The sequence below is a fragment of the Python bivittatus genome, unplaced genomic scaffold (assembly GCF_059951505.1).
Source record: "Python bivittatus isolate LINGU-HERP-01145 unplaced genomic scaffold, Pbiv_v1 ctg000070_np1212, whole genome shotgun sequence".
Taxonomy (NCBI): Eukaryota; Metazoa; Chordata; class Lepidosauria; order Squamata; family Pythonidae; genus Python; species Python bivittatus.
This window is the reverse complement of record NW_028277034.1, coordinates 40,019,492-40,042,717: the sequence shown is the minus strand read 5'-3', so window position 1 is coordinate 40,042,717 and position 23,226 is coordinate 40,019,492. Positions and strand designations below refer to the sequence as shown.

The 23,226-nt window shown below is 37.9% G+C and overlaps 1 protein-coding gene across 3 annotated transcripts in view; it reads right to left on the bottom strand.

Annotated features, from left to right (window-relative positions):
- Window positions 1-1,540: 1,540 nt before the first annotated feature.
- SLC39A8 (solute carrier family 39 member 8) overlaps window positions 1,541-23,226 on the bottom strand; it is a 33,531-nt gene continuing 11,845 nt past the window's right edge. Inside the window, exons 4-9 of one of the 3 annotated variants that reach the window (XM_007439462.4) lie at window positions 20,942-21,111; window positions 19,337-19,459; window positions 18,405-18,581; window positions 11,625-11,832; window positions 10,848-11,032; window positions 1,541-3,648 (exon numbers count right to left, since the gene is read on the bottom strand). In XM_007439462.4, coding sequence (XP_007439524.2) covers window positions 3,499-3,648; window positions 10,848-11,032; window positions 11,625-11,832; window positions 18,405-18,581; window positions 19,337-19,459; window positions 20,942-21,111 — 1,013 coding nt within the window. In that variant the 3' untranslated portion in view covers window positions 1,541-3,498. Of the gene's footprint in view, window positions 3,649-9,304; window positions 9,488-10,847; window positions 11,033-11,416; window positions 11,833-18,404; window positions 18,582-19,336; window positions 19,460-20,941; window positions 21,112-23,226 lie in introns of those variants that run through there. The other 2 variants (XM_088133021.1, XR_015794617.1) reach the window with 2 other exon arrangements.

Sequence of the window (23,226 nt, the reverse complement as noted above, 5' to 3'; positions counted from 1 at the left end):
CAGATTGGACAGAACATGACTTCATCCAGCAGGGTAGTTCTCATAATCCTGAGGCTGTAAAGAAATAATAATAATAATAATAACAACAACAACAACAACAATTGTTGATAAGAAAGACAAAAAAGTCTGGATTGTGGACATTGCAATACCTGGAGACAGTAGAAGAGAAGAGAAAGAATTGGAGAAAATTACAAAATACAAAGACCTGCAAATAGAAATAGAACTACTGGGGCAAAAGAAAGCAAAGATAGTGCCAATAGTAATAGGTGCCTTGGGTGCAATCTCATAACATCTGGAGCACCACTTGAAGACCATCGGCATTGACAAAATCACCCTCAGTCAATGGTAAAAGGCAGCTTTACCTGGAACAGCTTATATCCTGCGACGATACCTTTAACACCATCAAACAACATCTGTCTATCTCAGGTCCTTGGGAAGGTGGATAAAAATGCCAAATCCAGTCTAAACATCTGGCTGACTGTGCGACCAACAATAATATGTTAGGCTGGAATAAACCCTACAGGAAAGGATGCTGGAAATTTCCTTCAAAACTGCAACTTACCCAACTGTTTAGAGTTTTGTTAAGGTATGCAGATGAGGGTCTGGTTGAAAGAAGAAAGATTTTTTCCTGCAAACATGAGCTGTATCCTAGGTTGTTACTTTTGGGTTCTAACATTAACTGCAGTTTTACAGTAACTCTAATTCAGCTTATGCCCAGAAGCTGCACATATGGCCCCACTGATAAAATGCCACACTCTCTCTCTCTCTAATCCAATTATACTGCTGAATCCGGCTATCATGAGACAAGAACAAAAGGCACATTTCTGTCACTGAAAGGAGAAAGTGTGCTTCTGTGTTCTGAATCAAGGCTTCCACAACCAAAGTGGACAATCCCAAATTTAAGTTGTTCAGGAAAAGCAAACATCTTGGGGCTTTTTCTTGTCCTATAGTATTTTATGTATGAATACAATGTCAGTATTTGAATACATGTCAGTTAAGGACTTTTATAGATGGAACAATACAAGGAAGTGATAAGGGTTATCATGTGGTTCAGTGAATCCATGGATCTCTCCACATAATAGCAGATTCTGCCAGTCTTCTTTTAGAAAGAGGTTCTCTGCACCTTCAAAGGCTTGGTCTTTCCACTGAAGAGAATGTCCAGCTTTTGATAGCAGGAGAACACCAGCCATGCTTTGGAGTTTATGAGAAGACAGGATCATTTGTAGATACAGTTTAGAAAGCTAGGATTGTCCTGTAGATCTATTTTCATGTAGACCTACTTCCAAGTAAATAATTTATTCAGTAAGTCACAATAGAGTTACACAACATGCCAGGTCGAAGCTATGGTTTAGCCTAGTGTGTGAACAGGCCTTAGGGAGTACATTTTATAATGTGTCTTCAATGTTGCATCACTGTAACTGTGTCATATGTAGATAATCCATACATTTGCATGAAGCATACTTGACGAAGTATTTTGCAAATATAAACCAAGTTGGCTTTTTAAAAGATTATCAAAAGAAAAATGCATTTACATGTTCAATAAATCTAGTTTATTGCTTCACAGGAAACATATTAACAAAGTCAGATCTCACCTCAAAAGTCAAGCAGATAAGTATATCATGTATCTACAGTTGAAATTTCCTAGTACTGTAGAAAATAAGCATAATTTATAATAAATATTGCACACTTCCTCCAAACTGCTGTAGGATGGAAGAGAAATATGACATGTATTTCCTTCTTCCTATTCCTGTCTGCAGTGTCAAGTTTTTTGTGTTATCATTATTATTTGCAAAAAAATTGATCTGTATATATTTTAAAGTGCATGTAACTTCCAATCAGAACTAAATTACAGCAAGAAGAATACATATCCATCAAGATGTAAAATCAAATATGTAAAAATAAATGCAAGAATACAATGTGTTTTCTTTATTAAACTTTATGAGGACCTTTAAAAACTATGCATATATCTAGAATGATAAGTATATCCTATACATACAAAGGTCCAACTTCATTCATCCTGGATTAAATCAACAGTAGGAATATCATGGCCTTCTTGCAATTCCTGAAACCCTCCAAAAATTCACCATTAAAAGTGGTGGGGAAATGATGATTTGAAGCAGCATGAGTAATTTTGAGGAAATAAAGGCTAAAATAGGTATGTAAAACTTTTGAAAACCTAAACCTTTGGCCCCCAAAACTGTCAATATTTTCTACTCTGACCCATTCTGTAATACTTCTACATCATAGCCATGATCCCTGGGGCACAAAAGTCTTTTTAAAAACCAAAATAAAAAAAAATTGTTCACCCCTGGAGCAATCTAATGCAGCAGTTGTAGGAAAGATTCCTCCTTAAAAGATTAAAGAACCATTGTCCCCTAGAATAAATTATATTGGACGTGGACCAGTTCACTAAGTCCATTGAGCACAATGATACATTTCTGTATACTGAGTTAACAATCCTATGGAACCTTTACATGAGAAAGTGCTCCATTCAGTGTTTGGATATGAAGCTGGACTTTCCATTAAAATTGGTGCATAGTTCTAAATAAATAAATAAAAAGACAATAAATTTGTCTAAAAAGAGGTCTTGTCAACTAATGCAATAATCCTATGGACCTTTGTGGCCATAGAAGTGTTTGGATCTTCTTTGATGATGAAGGAAGAAGTCACTCCTAGGTGAGAATGAGTCATCCTTGTGAGGCTCCAGAAACTTAAAAAAAAGAAAAAAGGAAAAAAAGCTGGTATTCCTTCAGTCCCAGCAGGGAGAAGGAACCATTTTCCAAAAGCTAAACATCTGTGTCATCAAAGTCTTCCAGCTGCAGGCCATTATCAGAAAATGGAGAAATTTATACTATTAATTGGGATTAATGGAGAAAATATGTAACACTCACTTAAGGCAAGAAGCAAGCAGGACACTGAAAATGGTAGCATGATTTCTTCCACCCAGAGGAGTCCCCTATTTGGCTACAATTCTATATGCCCATACCGTGGACTATCTGCCATTGTCCTCAATGGGACTTAATTTTTTATATATATTTTATATAAGATAGATCTATAAACTACTTTAATTTGGATCATACTGCATACGTACTAACTGCATAATACTACTTAAAACAGGCATCAGTTAGAAGTACTGAGTTCCAAATCCAGAGGCCTTTCTGAGACAAAGGTGAGGTGGTACATTTTCACTGAAATAAATAATTATTTATTGTTTGTTTATTTATTTTACAGACAAAGAATCTCTTCTATATCTTAGTGCTCTCACGCCATTAAATTGTCACTGCACTGATGTAAAAGTGACTGTCATAGGACAAACACATGGAGGAAAATCCTGTCCTAGAACACATTAGAAAATTATTTGTATCTATTTTTATATTATTTTTAGAAAAAAAAATTGTTTTGTTCCATGACTGAAGCAAACAAGGCACCTTTATTCCTTCCAAGTTCCTTTGTGAAGTTCTTCCATTTTCAATCTGCTAAATTGTCTTCATTTTCACATTACTCCAGCTCAATTTCTCCTGCATAGAGCGTGATGAGCAGAATTGCAGTAAACCCTGTGAGCAAGCCAGCATTCTGAATCAGGAAAAAAACGAGATCTGTTTTCCTTCCAGTTACTTTTTCTCTCAACATATCATTCAGCTCTGGAAACTGGAGTTGCCGGGGGAATAAAACCACAAGAAAGAGAAAGATTGTCAGGTAAGTCCTGCCATCTAGTGGTGGAACAGCACAAGTGCATTCAATTTCTTAAATGCATTCGTTGATTTATTGTACATCACGGGTAAGATTGGATATGATTTCTAAGATCCTAAGGAAAAAAAACCCCTAAAGATTTGGAGACAAACCATCCTGGATAGTAGGGCCAAACAATTACTTCACCAAGAAACGAACAAGAGAAAAGATACTGTCTATTTAGTTCCAAATCTCTTTTCTTAGTTTTGGGACTTGCTCACATGTCCATCTTATGCAAGAGACATTTTAGTGGTCTGTGTACCAAATCTAAGCTATACTCATCTTGGTTTGGATCAACCTATCTTGAATTAAGTTGAGCTTAATTCAAGTTAAGCTGAGCTTAAGTCTCAGTTAAGGTGATCTGCAGATCTAGCTGCAAAACCTGATAAGTTGCAATGTTTTATAAGTAGGAAAAAAAAATAAAGCAGGCTAGGGTAATCAAGGAGGAGAGACTGTGGAACCCTTGGTGGTCTCTGAGCTTGGTTGTTTGCTTGTAGACATTTCATTACCCAACGAGGTAGCATCATCAGTGTTACTGAGTATGGGGTTTTCTCCCTGTTTATATTCAGTAGCTTGCTCTGCCATTGTTGGTGGGAGTGTGGTTTTCTCCTTAGTAGTTCCTTGATTAGGATATTGTTGATTGTCTAGTGTTGATCCCTACTTATCTAGGTGGCTGCTGGATGGAAAATGGATACCCACACAACTTTATAAAAAAGTGTGTGACCACTCAACCCACTACAGCACAACCAACTGTAGCAAACAAGGCACCTTTATTCCTTCCAAGTTCCTTTGTGAAGTTCTTCCATTTTCAATCTGCTAAATTGTCTTCATTTTCACATTATTCCAACTCAATTTCTCCTGCATAGAGCGTGATGAGCAGAATTGCAGTAAACCCTGTGAGCAAGCCAGCATTCTGAATCAGGAAAAACCCTGGAAGCTTGGCATTCAGACAAATCAGCCATCAACAGACACATAGAGATAAACCATATTTACACACCATTCAAAAGAGACAATAAAAAAGCTACAAAAAGGATAATACTGCCATACATCATAAATATCTCAGAAACAACCAACAGACTATTACAACCACCCAGCATCACCATAGCACACAAACCAACTAAAGCCCTCCAAAACATCTTAAACCAAAGGACCCAGTAACCCAAGAAGAAAAGACAGGAGTCATCTACAACATTACAGTGTAAGGACTGTAATCGCCACTATGTAGGACAGACAGGCAGAAGATTAGCAGAGTGCAACCATGAACACCAGCTAGCAGTCAGAAGACATGATGAAAACTCCCTAGTCTCACAGTGCATGGACAGACTCAACCATAGTTTCAACTGGGAAACTGTGAGCATCCTAGACCAAGCTAAATCCAAAAATGCTAGGGAATTCCTGGAAGCTTGGCATTCAGACAAATCAGCCATCAACAGACACATAGAGATAAACCATATTTACACACCATTCAAAAGAGACAATAAAAAAGCCAAGAAGGAAACAAAAAGACCAGAACACATCCTCTGCAGCAGCCAACACCCAGGTAAGCAGGGGTTAACACCAGACAAACAATCAAGCAGGAAGCAATACCCTAATCAATTTCAGGAGAAAACCACACCCTCACCAACTCTGGCAGGGCAAGCTATTTTATATAAACAGGGAGCAAGCCCCACACTCACCAGCACTAATGATGCTACCTAGTCAGGTAATGAAATATCTGTAAGCATAATGCCTGAAACTTTTACAATGACTTTTTTTTTGCTATAAAGTCATAAGAACTAGAAACACATACTTGAAAAATAAATGCAGTCATATTTGTTGGGAATTGAATAGAACCTTAAGATATTCCATGTAACGATTTTTGATTCTATGACTAACATAAATGCAGTTTTTTCAATGGCTGTGGTACCCCCAAGATGCTTAATCTGGTCAATATATTAACCCATTTTCTGGTTTGTTCAAAACAGTGAACCATAAATTAACAAACAATCTAGGATTGTACAATATACTACACCTGCCCAAATTTAACCATGGCTAACACTAACCAAATGTAGGATGTTGCATGAATACATTTGCTAGATTCATTTATCTGGCCTGGTTAAGGGCAATGTGTGAATGTATCACTATGGATCCAAAGCAGAATTTAAAAAGTAATAATGAATAATCCCACAAAAACCATCACTACCTTGGCAGATAGGCAATCTACCATTTACCTGCAGTTTAATCAGTGCAGCACTCATTCCTTGAAAATGAATTCACAGGCCCTGAAGAAACCTTAATTTCTGCAAAAGGCTGACCAATACAAATCAACAAAGTTGCTGTGCCAGCTGTTTATCAAAGGTGAGGAAGGATCAAGTTCAGAGTTTTCAAAATTCTTTGAAACTTAAGTGACTCCCCAAAAGCATCTTCCCAATTTAACTCAATTGGGAGATGGAAGTAGAGATAGAAAGCAACTACTGTTGAAGCCACCCCTTTTCCTTTTCAACAAAGCTCAGAGAGATGATGGAAAAAAAGCCAGTATCCCTCTAAATGGTGCCTCTAGACATGTGAGACTTCAACTTCTATAATTTCCATCATTGTCCAAGTCATAATTCAGCACATCTGGCTGGGTCCAAACACAAAATGCCCTCCTTTCCACATAGTAGGATTTCAGGTTCTTTGACAAAAGCTGGAGTAGGAATCATTTTCAGCAATCTACCTGAAGCTAGTTGCTCTCCTGTTTCTCCTTTGAAAAAAGTCTATATGTAGATAGAAATGTATCTATCGTTTAATTTTTATAGGTCAAGCTAAACAAAGCAAAATTCTTCAATGTCCACTGACCTATTGTTGGAATGAGTCCTGTTGGGGATATCCCATTATGACCACAATAGAACCAGAAATTGAAAAGACTTCTTTAAAGTCTAATTAAATGAAGCAATGGTGCTGGCAGCCTCCTTCCCTTTCACACACACACCCATTTACACTTATGTATCCAAACTGGTTGTGAGCCATATTTGAGCAAGCATAATCACCCTGATAAAATCCTCAGGCCTTGCTTGCCCACCATCTTTGTTTTTAGATATCCTATTCAATATAAGCCATTGAAAAAAGTTCACAACAATCCTGGGAAATGTAATCACAGATGAAATTATTGTGGCTTACCACAATACAGTAGTTAAGCTTTCTGGACTCCACTGGTAGTTCTTTTGTGTGCTAATTCAGTAGACAAAGACAAGGTGTCCATGCAGAGCAACGTAACTGTACTTCATTTCAGCAGGGTCAAAATGACAAAAGCAGTGTTGAGCCATTTTGATACAAGCTCAGCCTGTGTCCATGTTGTGCACGTGTGTGACATCAAAATCTATGTACAAAAGGGGCAGAGCTTGCATCAAGATGCTGCTCCCATCATTTTCCCCCTGTTGTCCCCCAACCCCAACCTGACCCTGCAGAGTCCACTGGTTGCATGTGTACATTTTCAGTAGCTTGGATCTAGTTTCACTATCTGTCTCTCTGGCATTTTAGTTCTAAAGGAAAAATAAATGAGTTAGAAGTCTACTGGTATTAATTTGTGTCACTTGTGATGGGAAAAACAAACTGCAAGAGTGTGGAATAAATCCATTTTCTTGAACAGTCTTGTTGATAAACATCACAACTCAACAACATAACAACAATATCATCACATCACATCACATCACATCACATTACTGTCAGATGGGCAACTAAAAGACCACTGGTTTAAATGGCTTTTAAAGTAAGTGAGAAAATTAACAGTGGTCAGATCTATCAACAGCATTTACCCATGATTGATTGATTATTTATTTATGCCCAAGAATTTATTTACCACCCAATTCCCAAGACTCTGGGCAGCTGACCAGTTAAAATTAAACACATACAACTAAAGTGAACTTACTGAAGCTTTTGATTTAGACTGTATTCCTCTAAAAAGTAGCCCTTATTGGTTTGGAACAATACAAATGGAGTCATGTTCTGAATTGGACACTATTTTTGACCTTGCTAAGATAGTTACATTTCTTCATGTACCATTTCATATCAATTATCTTTTATATGTCTTTGATACTTCAGGTAACTAGGGTCCTAAAATGTCCTTTCTTAAATGGGCAAAAGTACAGGATTTAGTGGCCAGTGAATTAGTTGTTGATATTAGCAAGGCCTGTTAGCACAAGCTGATTTAAAGGCTTTCAGGATCCTTTCTGAGCCCTGTCTTAGAGCCCTTCAGGACCCCGCAGCTATGACTCATCAGTTCTCATTGCTAATTTTGAAGGCTCAAGAGTGATCTCTCTTCTTAAGTATTGACTCCTTTCAAAAAGGGACTATTAACTTCCTCTTGACTCTGGAGCTGAACTTATCACCTCCTTTAGAGTACTTATTCCCTTTTTTCTCTGAGATTCAATGACTTCTATTTTGTGACCGTTGTACTCATTTTAATCAAGTAATTCACAGTTATGGTGACTCACACAAAGATAACTGTAAACAAAGCTTTATTCTTAATAACTCATGGTGAATATTCATTTGAATACTTTAGTGTGCTCAGCTAATGGCATAATTCTATGAATGTTCATTCAGAACATAAAGAATTGAGTGAGCTTAGCGGGTCTTTTTCTCAATTAAATTACTGATATGACTGCAGCCTAAGTTATCCTACAACTGATTTCCAGGAGAAATTGAAGAACTATGCAGAGGAACCAAATGGTCACCTTTTTATACTTTCATTGTATATTACAGAATCATCCAGATCTAGTTATACTTAGAAGAGATCCACTGAAATGATTATTAATGTAAGTCCCATACATTTCAATCAAATTTGGATCTAACCCACTCGAGCTGAGCTAAAGAGAAATTCAGAGTAGCTGGATATGTGGGAAACTGCTCTGGACCACTGCAAGGTAATCAATATAGCAAAAATGAGAAACGTGATTTTGTGCAAATTCTCCTTCTGCTTATTTAACAATCATTAATCTAGGATATATCTTGATTCTTTTTTTTGCATGAGTTTTTCTAGATCTTAACTTGCTAGAGATTAATATCTATTTTAACTAAAGGTATTCATCTGTTTAACTGTTATTCCATTACCAGTAGAAATATAGTAATGCTTTATGTATTTGGCAGCAAATATAGACAATTCTAATTCCTTGCTGCATCTAATAATCATCAGGATTTTTGCAGCCCAGGTCTGGTAGCCCTAATGCTTCATCCAACTCCCAGAAGAATATTCCTTCAAAGATCTTACCTAACTGAGGATGGAAAACAAAGTATCTTGGACCACAGACAAGAAGTATGAAAAGAATTCAAAAATAAGCCAGGCACAGACTGCAGCTATAGGGCAGACATTTAGGATCAATTTTTGAATGTTTTGTATAAAAGACAGTCTAACTAGGACAGGCAAAGACATCAGACCAACAATTTTACTAATGCTCTCCTCATGATATGTAGGAGAAAAAATATGATAATATTTTTTAAAAATATTCAGAAAGTTTGTTTTTTTTTAATGGAGAAACATTCAAAAATATGAGACCCTGCAATCTCTGTTTTGACCCCAGAGTACTATCACTTCACCTGATAGACTAGCATGGGTGATAGGATCAGTTCACAGTGATCAGCTAAGAGAAATGGCAAGGAAAGAGAGAAAAACAAGAACTCTTACAAGTCCTACCTGTTTCTAGACAGAGAAGAACAGAGGGGTTCAGCAATAAATCAGGGTTCTGTATTGACCATTCACACATATTATTTACATTTGGTTCAGACACAGTTCCGGTCTAGAGACCTAAAGATGGAGAGATTTGAAAGGTAGATAGAGAAACCTATCACCTACTGGGCCATAAGATGCTTCAAAACAGGGGTGTATCTATCTTCTAAGATAGAAAGACGACAGAGAAAACAGCCATAATTTCCAAGTTTGCTCTTCGCTCTTGGTAAAGATGGGAAACAGCTCATAAAATATACCAAACAGCTATATTTCCACTTTTTTTCTGAGCTATACCTTGCTCATTGTAACCAAAGAGGCACAAACATATCCTAGAATTCACTGTGCCAGCTATGATTGTAGAGTTGGTCTATTCATGTCTCCCTCTCCAAGTTGGCTGGAATCACATATCTCTACCAATAACTGTATTGAGTTTTATTACATTCTCTATGTTTTTCACCCACTGATCTTTAGCTTCAGAATTTGCAGAACCAGAAGCGTCAGCGTGGCATGCAGTCCCTGAAAACAGAGTATGGTCCTTGGAGCCCTTCCAAAAGTGGTCAGTAAATGGTAATTCTTAATTTAATAGAATGAGAAAAAAATTACATACATGGGGAGTAATTGTGTTAACGGCATTTAATTACTTAATTTTTGTCTAGGTTTTTTTTTTTTTTTTGGTCCTAGACATAACAAATGTTTTGAAATGAAAACTGTTGGGATGCCACCACAGACACAACACAGCCAGTTGTGGTGGTCAGTTCTAAACTATAGCTCTTGAAACCCACACAGTTTAAATCAGTGTTTCTCAACCTCAGCAACTTTAAGATGGGTGGACTTCAACTCCCAGAATTCCCCAGCCAGCTGGCTGGCTGGGGAATTCTGGGAGTTGAAGTCCACCCATCTTAAAGTTGCTGAGGTTGAGAAACACTGGTCTAAATACTTACACCCATATACTTCCCCTTTTTTCTTTCATGTTTTTCATTCCATTACCCTCATATGTACATGTAGAAGTTGTTGATCATTCATATATGCAGAGTTTTCAGATTCAGTTAGGTAACTTTTTGGGGAGAACAGCTGTTCTAACAACTAAGCAGAAAGGCCAAGATAGGAGTTCCACCATAAATGTACCTTACTTTGTCTAATAGCAATAAAGATTTAGGCACTAGGTTTAGACTGAGTTTATGCAATATAACACTATGCTGGGTTGCATCTAATATGCCCAACTAGAAAAAAGTATCATGAATGGATTGCCATTTCAGTGTCCTTAATTTCCAGAATGAATTAGTTTCATGCTAATAGTTTCTCTTAACACCGTCTCACAAATACAATATCTTATACTCATATACTGTAACAATGCTTACACTAAGTCCATTTGTACTACAGTAGGCTATAAATATTGTTAAGTAAGTAGATAGGTAGATATGTTGTATTGGAAACTCACCATATCTGCAAGGGAGATGTATAGAAACATGCCTCCAGCTATTGCAAAGATGATGTTTGGAGCAAAGTTGTTGCCTACTATTATACCAAAAACTAGGCCAATATAACAGGAGCATGCTGATAAAAAATTGAAAAACAAGGCTTGCCTTGTGCTCATTCCTGCATTAAGAAGGATGACAAAATCTCCTAAAAAAGAAATAGCATGACATTATCAGTAAGTAATACTGGTCTGATTTATATTTTCTCCAGGATAAATCACAATATAGACAGCCAGTATGGTGTAGCCCTTTAAAGGCACTGAACTAGAAGCAGGAAAATCCAGGTTCTAGTCTTCTCTTAGGCACTCCATGACTTCAAAGGTCAGCCCTTGAATGGAAGTTGAAAAACATCTCTCTACCAATCCACCCAGGACCACCATGACAAATTACAATCTATAACCTTCAGTGAAGAAGCTTTCATCTTGCAGTAGGTTGATTCAGGCTGATAATAATTCAGAATGGACTGGTGAAATGTATATGAAATGTATTAGAAAGCTATCATTTCCCGATATGAATGCTATAAAATATTTACGGATTAGGTCTTGCTTGATGAGAAATTTGCCAGGTCAGCTTCCCCCAGTCTGATGCCCTTTAGAGTGGGACTGCAGCTCCAGATTTCTGAATCGCTATGGTTAAGAGTTGAAAGCCATGATTTCTGGAAAATTATAGTAGCTACATTGGTTCTTGAAGCCCACCTCAGCTACATGCTTGCACATTTGACATGATGGAAAACATATTACCTAATTCATGAGGAAACTCTTCACATAAGATTGCTATAGATGTGCTAATTCCCTGAAGCAGGGAAAGTGTGAATGAAGCTCCAATGGCTAGTCCATCAATGAAGTTGTGCAAAGCATCACTTAATGTGATCATCCAGGCAATTGTACCAATCTCTGATAAGGCAGGTCCTTTGAAACATTTGCATGAACTACTTTGCATTTCTTCTTTCTGCAACAATAAAATATGAAAGTTACATCAAATATTAAGTAGCTGCAAGAAAGCCAAGAATCATGTAGTTTTAAAACTGCAAGTTTACTGAGAAATAAATCATAGAATTCAGAATAATCACTCTCCTTATACAGCAAATACTTCCATAACCAACAGGAGCATAAGGTCAAAATCACTTCTGATCCAGATCATGATTCTTCTGTTTTCTCTGCACTAAGATATCCAAATGGACTTGGATTGTCTAAAGGACTGCAAACAGGATGGACTCTAATGCCACCAGATTTCCAGTGCTGTTGGGAAACCATAATGTGTTGGATTCATTTAGGCTACCAGGTTTCTCATGGACTGTGTGACATCTTTTTTGCAAATTTTTAAAATAAGTATCAGATAATCCATCAAATAATACATTTTGCTGAAAAAAGCAACTGAGCCACAGGATGCTCAGTCAATGAAAATTGGCTAGGGATTAACATGGTTTTCTTCTTTAACTACAATGTTTAGTTCCTTCTTGCAAAAAATCCAAACAAATCTATTTCTCATGGGAAGGATTCTTTATAATTAATTGCAAAATCTCATTCCCAATTTATCTGGACTCTTAATCCATTTATAACTTTCTAGGATCAAAGTCTTACAGTGGTACCTCGGCTCACGAGCTTAATTCATTCTGCGACTCTGGTCGCGACCCGAATTGGTCGTGACCCGAAGCAAATTTTCCCATAAGGTTCAATGTAATTACCGTTAATTCGTTGTGGCGTGGAGGACAGGGAGGCGGTTATTGCTTGGAGGGAGAGTCCCCCTCCCTACGACCATGTGTCAGGGGCGGAAAATGGCCGCAGACCATGTGTCAGGGGCGGAAAAATGGCCGCGGACCACGTGTCAGGGGCGGAAAATGGCCACAGACCACGTGTCGGGTGGAAAAATGGCCGCGGACCACCGGTCACAGGCGGGAAAATGGCTGCGGACCGTGTCACGGGAGGGAAAATGGCCGCGGATCCTGTTCATCACCCGATCCGGCGTTTGCGAACGGAGGCAAAATTTTGCAAACGGTTGCAAGCTGTTGGTGACCCGAATTGGTCGTGAACAGAAGCGTTCGTGACCTGAGGTACCACTGTATTTAGCTTTTCTCTGTTTATTTCAATTTTTTTTTAATTCTTAAGCTTATGATTAAAATTTTCTTTCATTAAGGATTGAAGGCAAATTCACCTGGCATTTTCAGACTTGTCAATCCAAAGGTCTCTAATAGCTTAAAAGTAGTTAACAAGCAATTTTCAAACATGATTAGAATAGGAAGTTTGTGAACTTAGTATCCTTTAAAAGGTGCCAGCCATGGTTGCGAGCAAGATGGCTATTCTCATCATCTCCCAGTGCTCAAAACCAACCTGCAACCACTGTCTTGCAGTCTCCTCATGAGGAGCAACTGTTTGTAGCACATTTGGGGGATCTGTCCTCTCCTTGTCTGGAAAAATCCTGAAAAGCTAGTCTACTCATTGGCTCTTCATTCTTCACCACGGTCGTCAGCTCTGCTTTTTTGCAAAGCTATCCTCAATCTGCCATTTCTTTCTCCAGAAGTCTATATGAGTCAGTTTTGACTCCTGGCAACTGCCTGGACTAGTCCCTGCAGTTTTCTTGGCAAGGTTTTTTGGAAGTGGTTTGTCATTGCCTCCTTTTTACGGCTGAGGAGTGACTGGGCCAAGGTGACCCAGCTGACTTCGTGCCTAAGGCAGGACTAGAACTCCCAGTCCCTGGTTCTGGCCTGATGCCTTAACCACTACACCAAACTAGCTCTCAAGAATAATAATTAATATTATTAATAAGAAGAATGAGAAATGGTTGCATTGTATGTAAGATTTTGGTGCATTCTTCTGTGATCTTATTTATATTTTATTGTTTTAATGGTTATTTAAGATATAATTGTTTTATTGTACACCTCTCAGAGTTACATTAGTGAAGTGGGCAGCTATATAAATTTGATAAATAAATAATTAAAGTTTGGCATACAAATGTAATAAATAAAGGAAGTAGCTATCTACGCAATGTGAGAATGTTGTCAAGGTTTTAGTTCAATAAGTAGCTAATATTTTCTTCCACTTATAAACAACCCAGTATTAGCCAAGAAAGCAATTTATCAGTCTCCCTATACAGCAAATACTTCCATTGCAAGCATAAGAGCATAAGGTCAAAAAGTCAATTATCCAAAGAAACATTCCAGGGGAAACTTATTTAATCGAAATGTATAGCCTTGGTAAATGAGAATACTAGGTGAATTATAATTTAGCATAATGAAAGTTTCCAATAGTCTATTTCTTATTTCTGCAGAACAAGTCTGATTATGCAGTGACTGTCCTCAAAAGATCAGGCTTGAAATTGCCAGTTAAGTGCCCATTGCTTGAAGAAAACTAAAAGGTGGATCATACCGCAGTTGAGTAATGCCATAATAATCGTAAACTTCTGTTTGCAGTAATTACTTGCAGGAAATAAAACTGAATGATATGGCTATATGTAATGAAAAGGGAAACCATCATTTAAGAAAACTAGGAAGTCCATCATATTCTTCCTACACAAACTATGTATGTAATAGCCATCAATGTATACATGCATTTGTAGTCTTCACATAATTCCAGGATTATTTCTGCAAATTTAATTATTCTATTTTTATTATTCAAAGGGGAGAGCAAATAACCACCTTGTTGGGTAAGAATTGCCTTGCAGAATTATTCACAAACAAAAAACTATAGATCTTTGTCATTAGATACGTTGACATTTCCATATATAATACAATAAGATCAGGGAGCATCCTGATGCTCTCTTGAAGAATGTGTCTTTGTTTCTCTAATATTCAACATGGTAAAATACCTTGTTTTGAAATGAAGACTTATATACCAGATGCAAAGAAGGACAACATTTCTTCTGTAGCTTTCATTCAGCGAAACAGAGAATTCCAGCTCCAAACATCTTACAATGTTATTGTCCCACAACAATCCTATCATCCTATGGATGACGATAAAGCAGAACTAAGTCTTCCCAGAGCCGGTTGAATACCTTCACCATCACCGTATACTGACTCTCAAAAACAACATGTCACCTACATTGTAGCTTCCTTCACATTACCCCCAAGCATTTGGAAAGTACCTAAGGCACTTTTTCCTCAACCTAATGAAACTTACTAGATCAGAGTTTTTCAAACTGTGTTCTGTGAAGTCGTAAGGTTCTGAAGAACTTGATTTTTGTTTGCAATTTTGCATAATGTACACAGTTTTGCAAACAATTTCTTGCATTTTTTCATATTATGTTAATCAATACAGGTAGTCCTTGGTTTACTGCAGTAATTGAGACCGGACTTTCCATTGTTAAGCAATGTGGTCACAAAGCGTGATGTCACATGACTGCATTTCTTAGCAACAGCATGGCTGGCAGTCCCTGTTGCTCATTCCCAGGTTGAATCCCACCCTGTCGTTAGGCAAGCATCCAGCCCGATCTAAGCCATTCCCAACTTGGTCCCTCCCAGTCCTGACTAAGAACTCCACCCCACCTGCCTATCTACTCCCCATCTCTGCCCTTTTGGCCGCCCTGCACAGAAGCAATCCTCAGCAGTGGTGGCAGTGCTGGCAGCGCTGGGGTTGAAGTAGAGGCTCGGGACCTTCAGCAGTCTCAGCTGGCTACTGCCTCCCCCAAGCACCATTGGCACTGCCACCACCACTGAGGAGTGCCACCTCAAACCCTGTGCTGTAGTCAGCCATCCCAGCACCCATCCCAGCACCCCAGCCATCCCAGCACCCCAGCACAAAGCCTCAGCTTCCCTGGCCACAGCCACGCCAGTCCCACTGTGTGAATCCCCAGCCATCCCAGTGCCAAGCTGTAGCCCCAGTCACAGCTGCCACCCTGGAGAAGGCCGGGTGCGATTTGGAGAAGGCTGCATGCAACTTGGAGAAGGCCTCAGAAGGTTTCTGAAGCCTTGCCAGAATGGCATGTGCGGCCTCAGGAAGAAGGCCTTGCACGGCCAGCAGCTGCCTCATGAAGGGCCAGGCTGGGCACAACTCATAAGCAGTGGGAAGAAGAAGACAGCAAAGGTCAGTGGGGGCGGCAGGGGTGGTAGAGTGCAGGGTGGCAGGGGTGGCAGGGCTGGCAAAGTGTAGGGGGCCAAAAGGGCAGACATGGGGGGGAGACAGGCAGGTGGGGGGACTTGAAGCACCCCTGAGGTCATAAGTGTGGGCCAGCTGCCAAGCACCCAAATTTTGATCACATGACCACAGGGACACTACAGTGGCTATAACTTTGGAGTCTGGATGTAAGTACCATTCATTCAGCACCATCGTAACTTTGAATGGTTGCTGAACAAATGGTCGTTAACCGAGGACTACCTGTATGCATTTTTGCTAGACATTTTATTAGTATACGTTTTATTGTTGATGAACTGCATTGAAAAATTTTGAGAATTTCAAATGCTATCTAAATTTTAGTTGGTGCATTGGAAATACAAAATTAAGTAAATTTATATTCAAATGCAAACTGATTTTTTACCATAGACTAACATGGCTTTTCTCCAACAATGAAATTCCAAGAGAAGCCATTTAAAGAACAAGAGTATGTCCAATACTTTTTCAAAAAATGCAGCCAATTTTCTCATCAAAGTAACACTGCAAAACTTAATTGATCTCTGACTCATATGTTCAATTTCCTACTGGATCCTTTTTTTTTTTTATCTTCTTAACTTTCAGTAAACAATCCAGAGGATCCTGAAAGAATCTGTTAGAACACAAACCTTCTTTTAGCCACCCAGAGTGGGCAGCCGTAATACATTTAATATTAATAATAGTAATAATAGTAATAAAATTTCTTAACACTATCTTTGTTTTAAGGCAGGAGGGAAAGTTGAACAACATTGTCCTTTTTTAACCAAAAAAAACATTAAAGCTTTCCAGTCTGAGCAACCATAAATCTTGTATAAACATTACATGAGATGTTAAAGGTTACAGTTTCAACTATGAATGGAATTTAAGTTTACGTGACTTCTGAAGATATTGACAGGGAGCTAAACTAACAGTTCAGAAGTCTAAAAGAAAGGAAGAAAGGATACCACCATAAAGATTAATTCTATTGTTATACTAACAGTAGAACCCTGAAGTCAAACAGGGTACTTTAAAGTCAATGTTCTTCTTGTGAACCTGCAGATTCTCTCATCATAATCTAGGGTCAGCTTCCTGGTTATGCCTGATACGACTATATAACTATATATGTCTTTGTCAAGTGTAGAACCAGCTTCAGGGGCATGCTGTGGTGGGCAAATCCAGAAAAGTAAACCCACCCAACAGGCTACTATCTCCATTTTGCACGGCACACCCAAAAAAGATTATGAGCAGCTACAAATTTCTCAGTTTGTGTATCTTACATGTTCCATTGGGGGGAACTTAGGATACCATTTGCAATACCTCTGCAGCTGCCAGACTCTGTCGCTGTCCATAGGACTCCATAGTGTATGTCCTGATATACAATAGGCAGGCAGGCTGACAGAATCACAGTTGGAAGCAGGAGCAGTTGCAGGAGTGCAGGGGTGGGGGGGCTCAAAATAGGCAAGATTATTGTTGGGGCATCTTGACTGAACTCCTATTCCTTTTCTATGTGCCTGTTGACAGACATATAAAAAGGGCACGCCTCCAATTATGATGCTGTTTTAACACACCTACACACACCGTATGGATGTGGCCGGTTGGGAAGGGCCAACTATCAAGTTCAGCCCTCAGTGTAGGGATACAAGTTAAAGCAACTCCAACAAATGTGTAACAAGCTTCTGCTCGAAGAAATCAAGAAAATCTAGGTGACTAGATGAAACATTTCCACTAGGAAATGATGAGTGTGTTTGTGTTTGTTTAGATGTAGCAAATTTTTATTTGGATGGCTTTGTACAAACTGCTTCTTTAAAATTGGATTAAAGCTCCTTGTTAGATCAAACACTTTCACTTCTTTGATTTTTTTTTTCTCTTCATTTTCTTTCATTCCCTACAGTTCTCTGAATCTACTCTGGAGGACTTCACTGAATTTTTCTTTTCCTTTCCTCCATCAAACTGAGGGAAAACTGATAAAAATAAATGCAGAAAATACCCCACTGCACTCTAGCCAGTGCAGCATGTCATTCTTATGAGCCAGAATTGCCTGCCCCTTTCTACTAAGTACTGACTTGGTCAGAAGCTTGGGAGTTCAAAACAAATCTACACATGAATGTAGGTAGTCAACAACTATTCACGTCATATGAACATTTCATAATAAAGTCCAAAATGACATGAGTTGGAAAACTCTCAAAGGTTAATAAGAAAGCAAAAACCCATGTAAGAAGAGAAAGATTACATTTACAACTTAATTGCAAGAAATATTTACACATACAGTTTTTTTTATCTCTCTCCATATATGTGTACGCGCGCGCACACACACATACTGAATGGTTAACAATGCTGGAGTGAACTATGGACTGAAAGTCCATTTTAAAACTGTTATCATCAGAAAAGGAAAGATCTGTAATCAGCTTTTCACCTCTTTGCTGGAAATGTTCTGATAAACTGGCAAGATGTGTTCATTCATACCTGTCCAGAGACCACACTGACATCATCAAAACCCAAATTTCCATTAACTTCTGCTACAGCTGGGTTTGCATAGCACATTGTTCCATTAACTGGTTTGAAAGATTCTGCAGGAGGAGGAGGAGCGGAACGACTTTGGGGAAGTTTCAGTTCTTCAGGTTCAAAGTGTCTCTGACCCATCTAAAGAGAACCAGATGAAACAATCCAGGAAGGAATCAATGGATTTCATGAAAAGATAACTTGTCCAAATGCATTTTGTTCCAATACATGTGAAAATAATTAGTTGCCATACTATAAGTATAAATATACAATAAATATATCTCTATGTGAGAAATTTGGCCATCTTATCCAGAAGTGCACACCCTAGGTCTGACGAACACATAGGACTCCTGAAAGCCTTATGTGCAGCCTCAGGGCCCTCCAAAAGTTATCACAAAACTGTTATTTTTAACAGGACAGAAAGGAAAATTGTTTAATACCTTGCTGAGAATCACATGAATTGTATTTAATTTATGTGATTAAGTGTTAATTGAAATATAATAGTAAATTAAAACAAATTTAGCTTTTGTCCTGGCCCATTTACTTTTTGGAATAGATTCATATGTGGCTAATGTATAACATTAATGTAGTAGATCAGAGATGTAATTGTCTTTTCAACCTACATGTGAGTGGCATTTAAATGCTCTCTCCCAATCTCATTCTGGCTGGACAGAAAGGACTGATTTCCACTCAGCCTCTGCCTCCATGCAATGAGCTGGACTGGGTGAGATCTGTTGTCTGATGTGGTCTTTAATTAAAACACAGACTCAGTTTTTTATCTCTACTTAAATAAATAAATTAAGTTCAGTTAAATAAATACTGTATAATAATCTTTAGCAGTAAAAAACAGCAAACATCTGCATATCCTTTTAATTCAATCCTGCTACCCAACTCACTTGACTATAGGTCTTCAATAACATTTTAAGAACTCTTTCCACAAAGAATAAGATGTAGAATCCACCAAAAACTGCAACTGCTTTTTCAACGTAGTTATCTACTTTAGGATCAAATCCAAATGCCTAGAACAAAAATATTAACAATAACTGAGTGTTCACTGATATTTCTGTACTCCTTTAAGAAAGCATTTTTTCATTATTCACCTTTTCATTAAACTCATTCAGTAAATTTAGCCCAAATTTACCTTGTATTGTAACTCACCTAAACTCAACTATCTATGTCAGCATTTGATAGGCCTGTCCCATAAAGAGAGTTGCCTGTTTTCTATATTTAAATGATATCTACTCTAAACTGGCTGGTTTCGAATCAATCTTGCCAAATAATTAATCCACAAAATGGACATGTGGGTCAGAAGGCATATTAAGGATGGTGATTCATGTGGAAATATACTGCACCAGGATGACACTTATCATATTTCACCTCCTCAATGGACTCTATTCACACAACATGTGAATAGCCACTGCCCCAGTCAATTTTCCTTACCAGTGGTTCTGGCAATACACATCCCCTCCCTCCAGGAAGTACCTGAACAATGCTGGCAAAGCTTCATGACATCACCAACCCTTTTTCCATTGGCCTGGCAGGCAGCAATAGGCATGGCTTGGTGATTGCAATTAATCAATGTTTTCAAACTGTGTTCTATTTGCCAGGCTTTGGGAGTGAGTTCCGTAATGGCAACATGTTGCTTTTCAACTGTTCATTTTCTGCAATTCTTTTCCTTGGAGAACTCAGAAAGAAAATAAGGCAATGCACGGGATTTAGTGTTCCAATGGTGGAGCTGATTGGGTGGAATTAATTTAATGCTATGCAAGGCTGGGCCTCTTTTCGGCTAAATCTTGGGTTAATTGGCCAGTTCAATGACTCCCCTTTTTAAAATTCATGCTGCATTAATCTTTCCACCCATTGACCCAGTTAAGCATATCATGCAAACAGGGCCTAAATGTAATCCAGTTCACACATGAAAGTAAATTGTGTGTCTAATTTTAGCCCGGGGAAAAAATACATCCATTGTTTGAGATCTTACCAACTTGCCTTATATCAAGTTAGAGCACTGTTTCATATAATTCAGTGTAGCTAATACTCATTGTCAGCAGCTCTGGTGGACTTGAGATAAGTCTTCACTCCTGCCTCTATTCAGAAATGCAGGGGATTAAACTTGGAATTGCGTACAACTCATGTGCTCTATCAGTGGGCCATAGCCCTACCAATTTCACTTCTGTTACTTTCATGCATGTGAGGGGTACGAACTGCCGTGTCTATACCACACTGCCAATGGACAGAACTGCTTCATGATATTAGCTTGTTCTCCCTTCTACTTCCTGTCAGAATGGTAATTTATCTTTCTTAGACAGGGAATATTGGTCTAAATCTGACCTATCCACTTGAAGGAGCTTACGGTTGGAGGAAATGTGGAAGAAAGGGAATTACTACAAGACCGTAATACTGAAAGACATCCTTCTGGGTGTTTTCCATTGGGGAAAGCATATTACATTGTCATATTCCCACTGTCATCATTCTTTCCTTTTTGTCTGCCCCTTTCTTACCTCTGGAATAAGCTGAAAAATTGCATTAGAGAAGAGTGTTCCAATAGCCAAACCTACAAAGTAGGTTAAAATCTTAGGGAAATAGTCCTTCTTTAAAAGAGGAGTTAAAACCAATCCAAGAAGTGAAGCAAGGCTGATTATTGTCACAGCAAGGAACCCAAAGCCCCAAACTGTGGAAAGAAAAAGTCACACAGTAAAATATATATTAGTTTTATTAAAACAACCAAGTGCTTCTTGCTGATTCATTTGATAGGAAACTCATCTGGCAGGAAAAAGTTTACATGTCTAGTTGACGAACAGCTGAGGACATAACATTCAAGATATAGTTACATCAAAGGGTTCTTTGAGACTATTTGACAAGAAACAACATATTATAAATTATAGGAAAGACATAATAAAATAGGTTAAACTGCACACGGCAACACATTGAAAGTACTAAAGCAAGCTTGTCCCAAGCTATCAATCTCCAGATGCATTGAATTTCAATGGCCGTTTTCACCTCAAAAGAGAATTCTGGGAAATGTTGTCTAACACATATAGGGAAAGCTGTATACAGGATTTTTCACATTTGTGATCACTGTTTCCATGCTTAAACCATAGAACAGCACAATAGACTTCAAAATATTTTTTCCTTCCCCTTGACATTTCCCATTGTGCTACCTTTCTCATCAGCTAAAGATAGTTAAGAATAACTAAAAGCAATATGGCAGAAGAGTTGTGACTTGACTAAAATGCACACAGATGCAATAGCACGTTCTTAAAATTCTTTTTAATTGTTTCAACATTACCTTTTCTGTTAATCTTTTTTTTTTTTTAAAAGAGAGAAAACAAACAAGCAAAAAAAATTAGGAAAGAAAAAAATGATGCAAAGATACATTAGAAAAGGTACAGAAGTTGTACTATTAGTGCACAGTATATTATTGATGAAAAATTAACCATAGAAACAGAATGTGTTAAGTTGTTTTTAAGAATAAGGAAAAGGGTTTTGGAGATCTTTTTGAATCTCTGAGCTGAGTGCCAAGTTTCCACTATTTTGTTATTTAAATATACTATTTAAAACAAGAGAGAGAAGTACCCCTAAAAACATATAAGTTAATATTTAGTTTCTAACTTGCCCTTTGTTGTACTCTGACTTATATACAATATTAATAAACATTTTAAATGTTCATGTATTTCTGATTTCAGTTCTTTGGTCAACTCTTTTTCCCATTAAAAACCATGCTCTACATACTTAAATTTCCCTTGCCTTTTGCCTTAATCAAAAGCAAGTTTGATTAAAATCCCAGAAGATGAAGATCGAACTAGACAAGACCTTGTCACATACAGTAGTTTACATTGGAATGGATTTGTGTTTACCCAATGGCCACCTCAAGATATTCTGATGTTTTTGGCAAAGGGCAAAATGGCATCCTATATCTTTCCAACTCTGTATTTTCTACCTGAAGCAATTTCCTTAGCTTGCATTATTATATTTCAATTTCACAAATCATACATTGCAGCTGATGTTGGCCGGGGGTATTGCACCTACTGTCCCAATAACAATTGGTACCACAATTGATGCCTTCTTCCAAATTTTGGCAATCTCTATTTACAAATCTTTGTCATCTTCTCCACTTCCTTGTCTTCAACATTACGGTGTCTTGGGATGGCTACATCAATAAACCATACATTGTTCTTTTCAATAACAATAGTGTCTGGTGTGCTATGTTTCAGGGCTACCCTGAACTGGTCTGAATTTTAAAATTCCATTACATTTTCAGTTACATTACGTTTTCAGTTACTTTATCTGTGATTTGATGTTTCCAGTAATGCTTATTGACTGTGAATCCATTTTTTTTTTTTAAATTCCAGAGTAATACCTTCCCAACTCAATCATAACTTTTTCGTAATCAGTCTGGGTGATTTTGCTACATCCAGTTAGTATATAGTCAGCTGTTTCATCCTTTCCTTGGCACCAATGGCATTTACTATCCAGACTATTCTTTTCTAATTTTGCCTTGATAACTTTTGTGCATAATGCTTGTTCTTAGGCTAAAAAAGCATTGCTTCTGTTTCCTTTTTTAATGTAACATTCTTAATGGTGTTGTCCAATTTTCCTTCAGTACCTTTCAAAAAATGCCCATTGAGTGCTTTGGCTTTTTCAAATCTCATATTTGAGCTGTTGCTTTTTATAGTCAAGTTTAGATTCCATTTCTGCAAATCACCCTTATTTCTGAGATTCTTTAAATAACATTTCTTTACTTGTCTTGATGTAAAGCCCTCATTCTTCCTCCTCTATGGTTTGG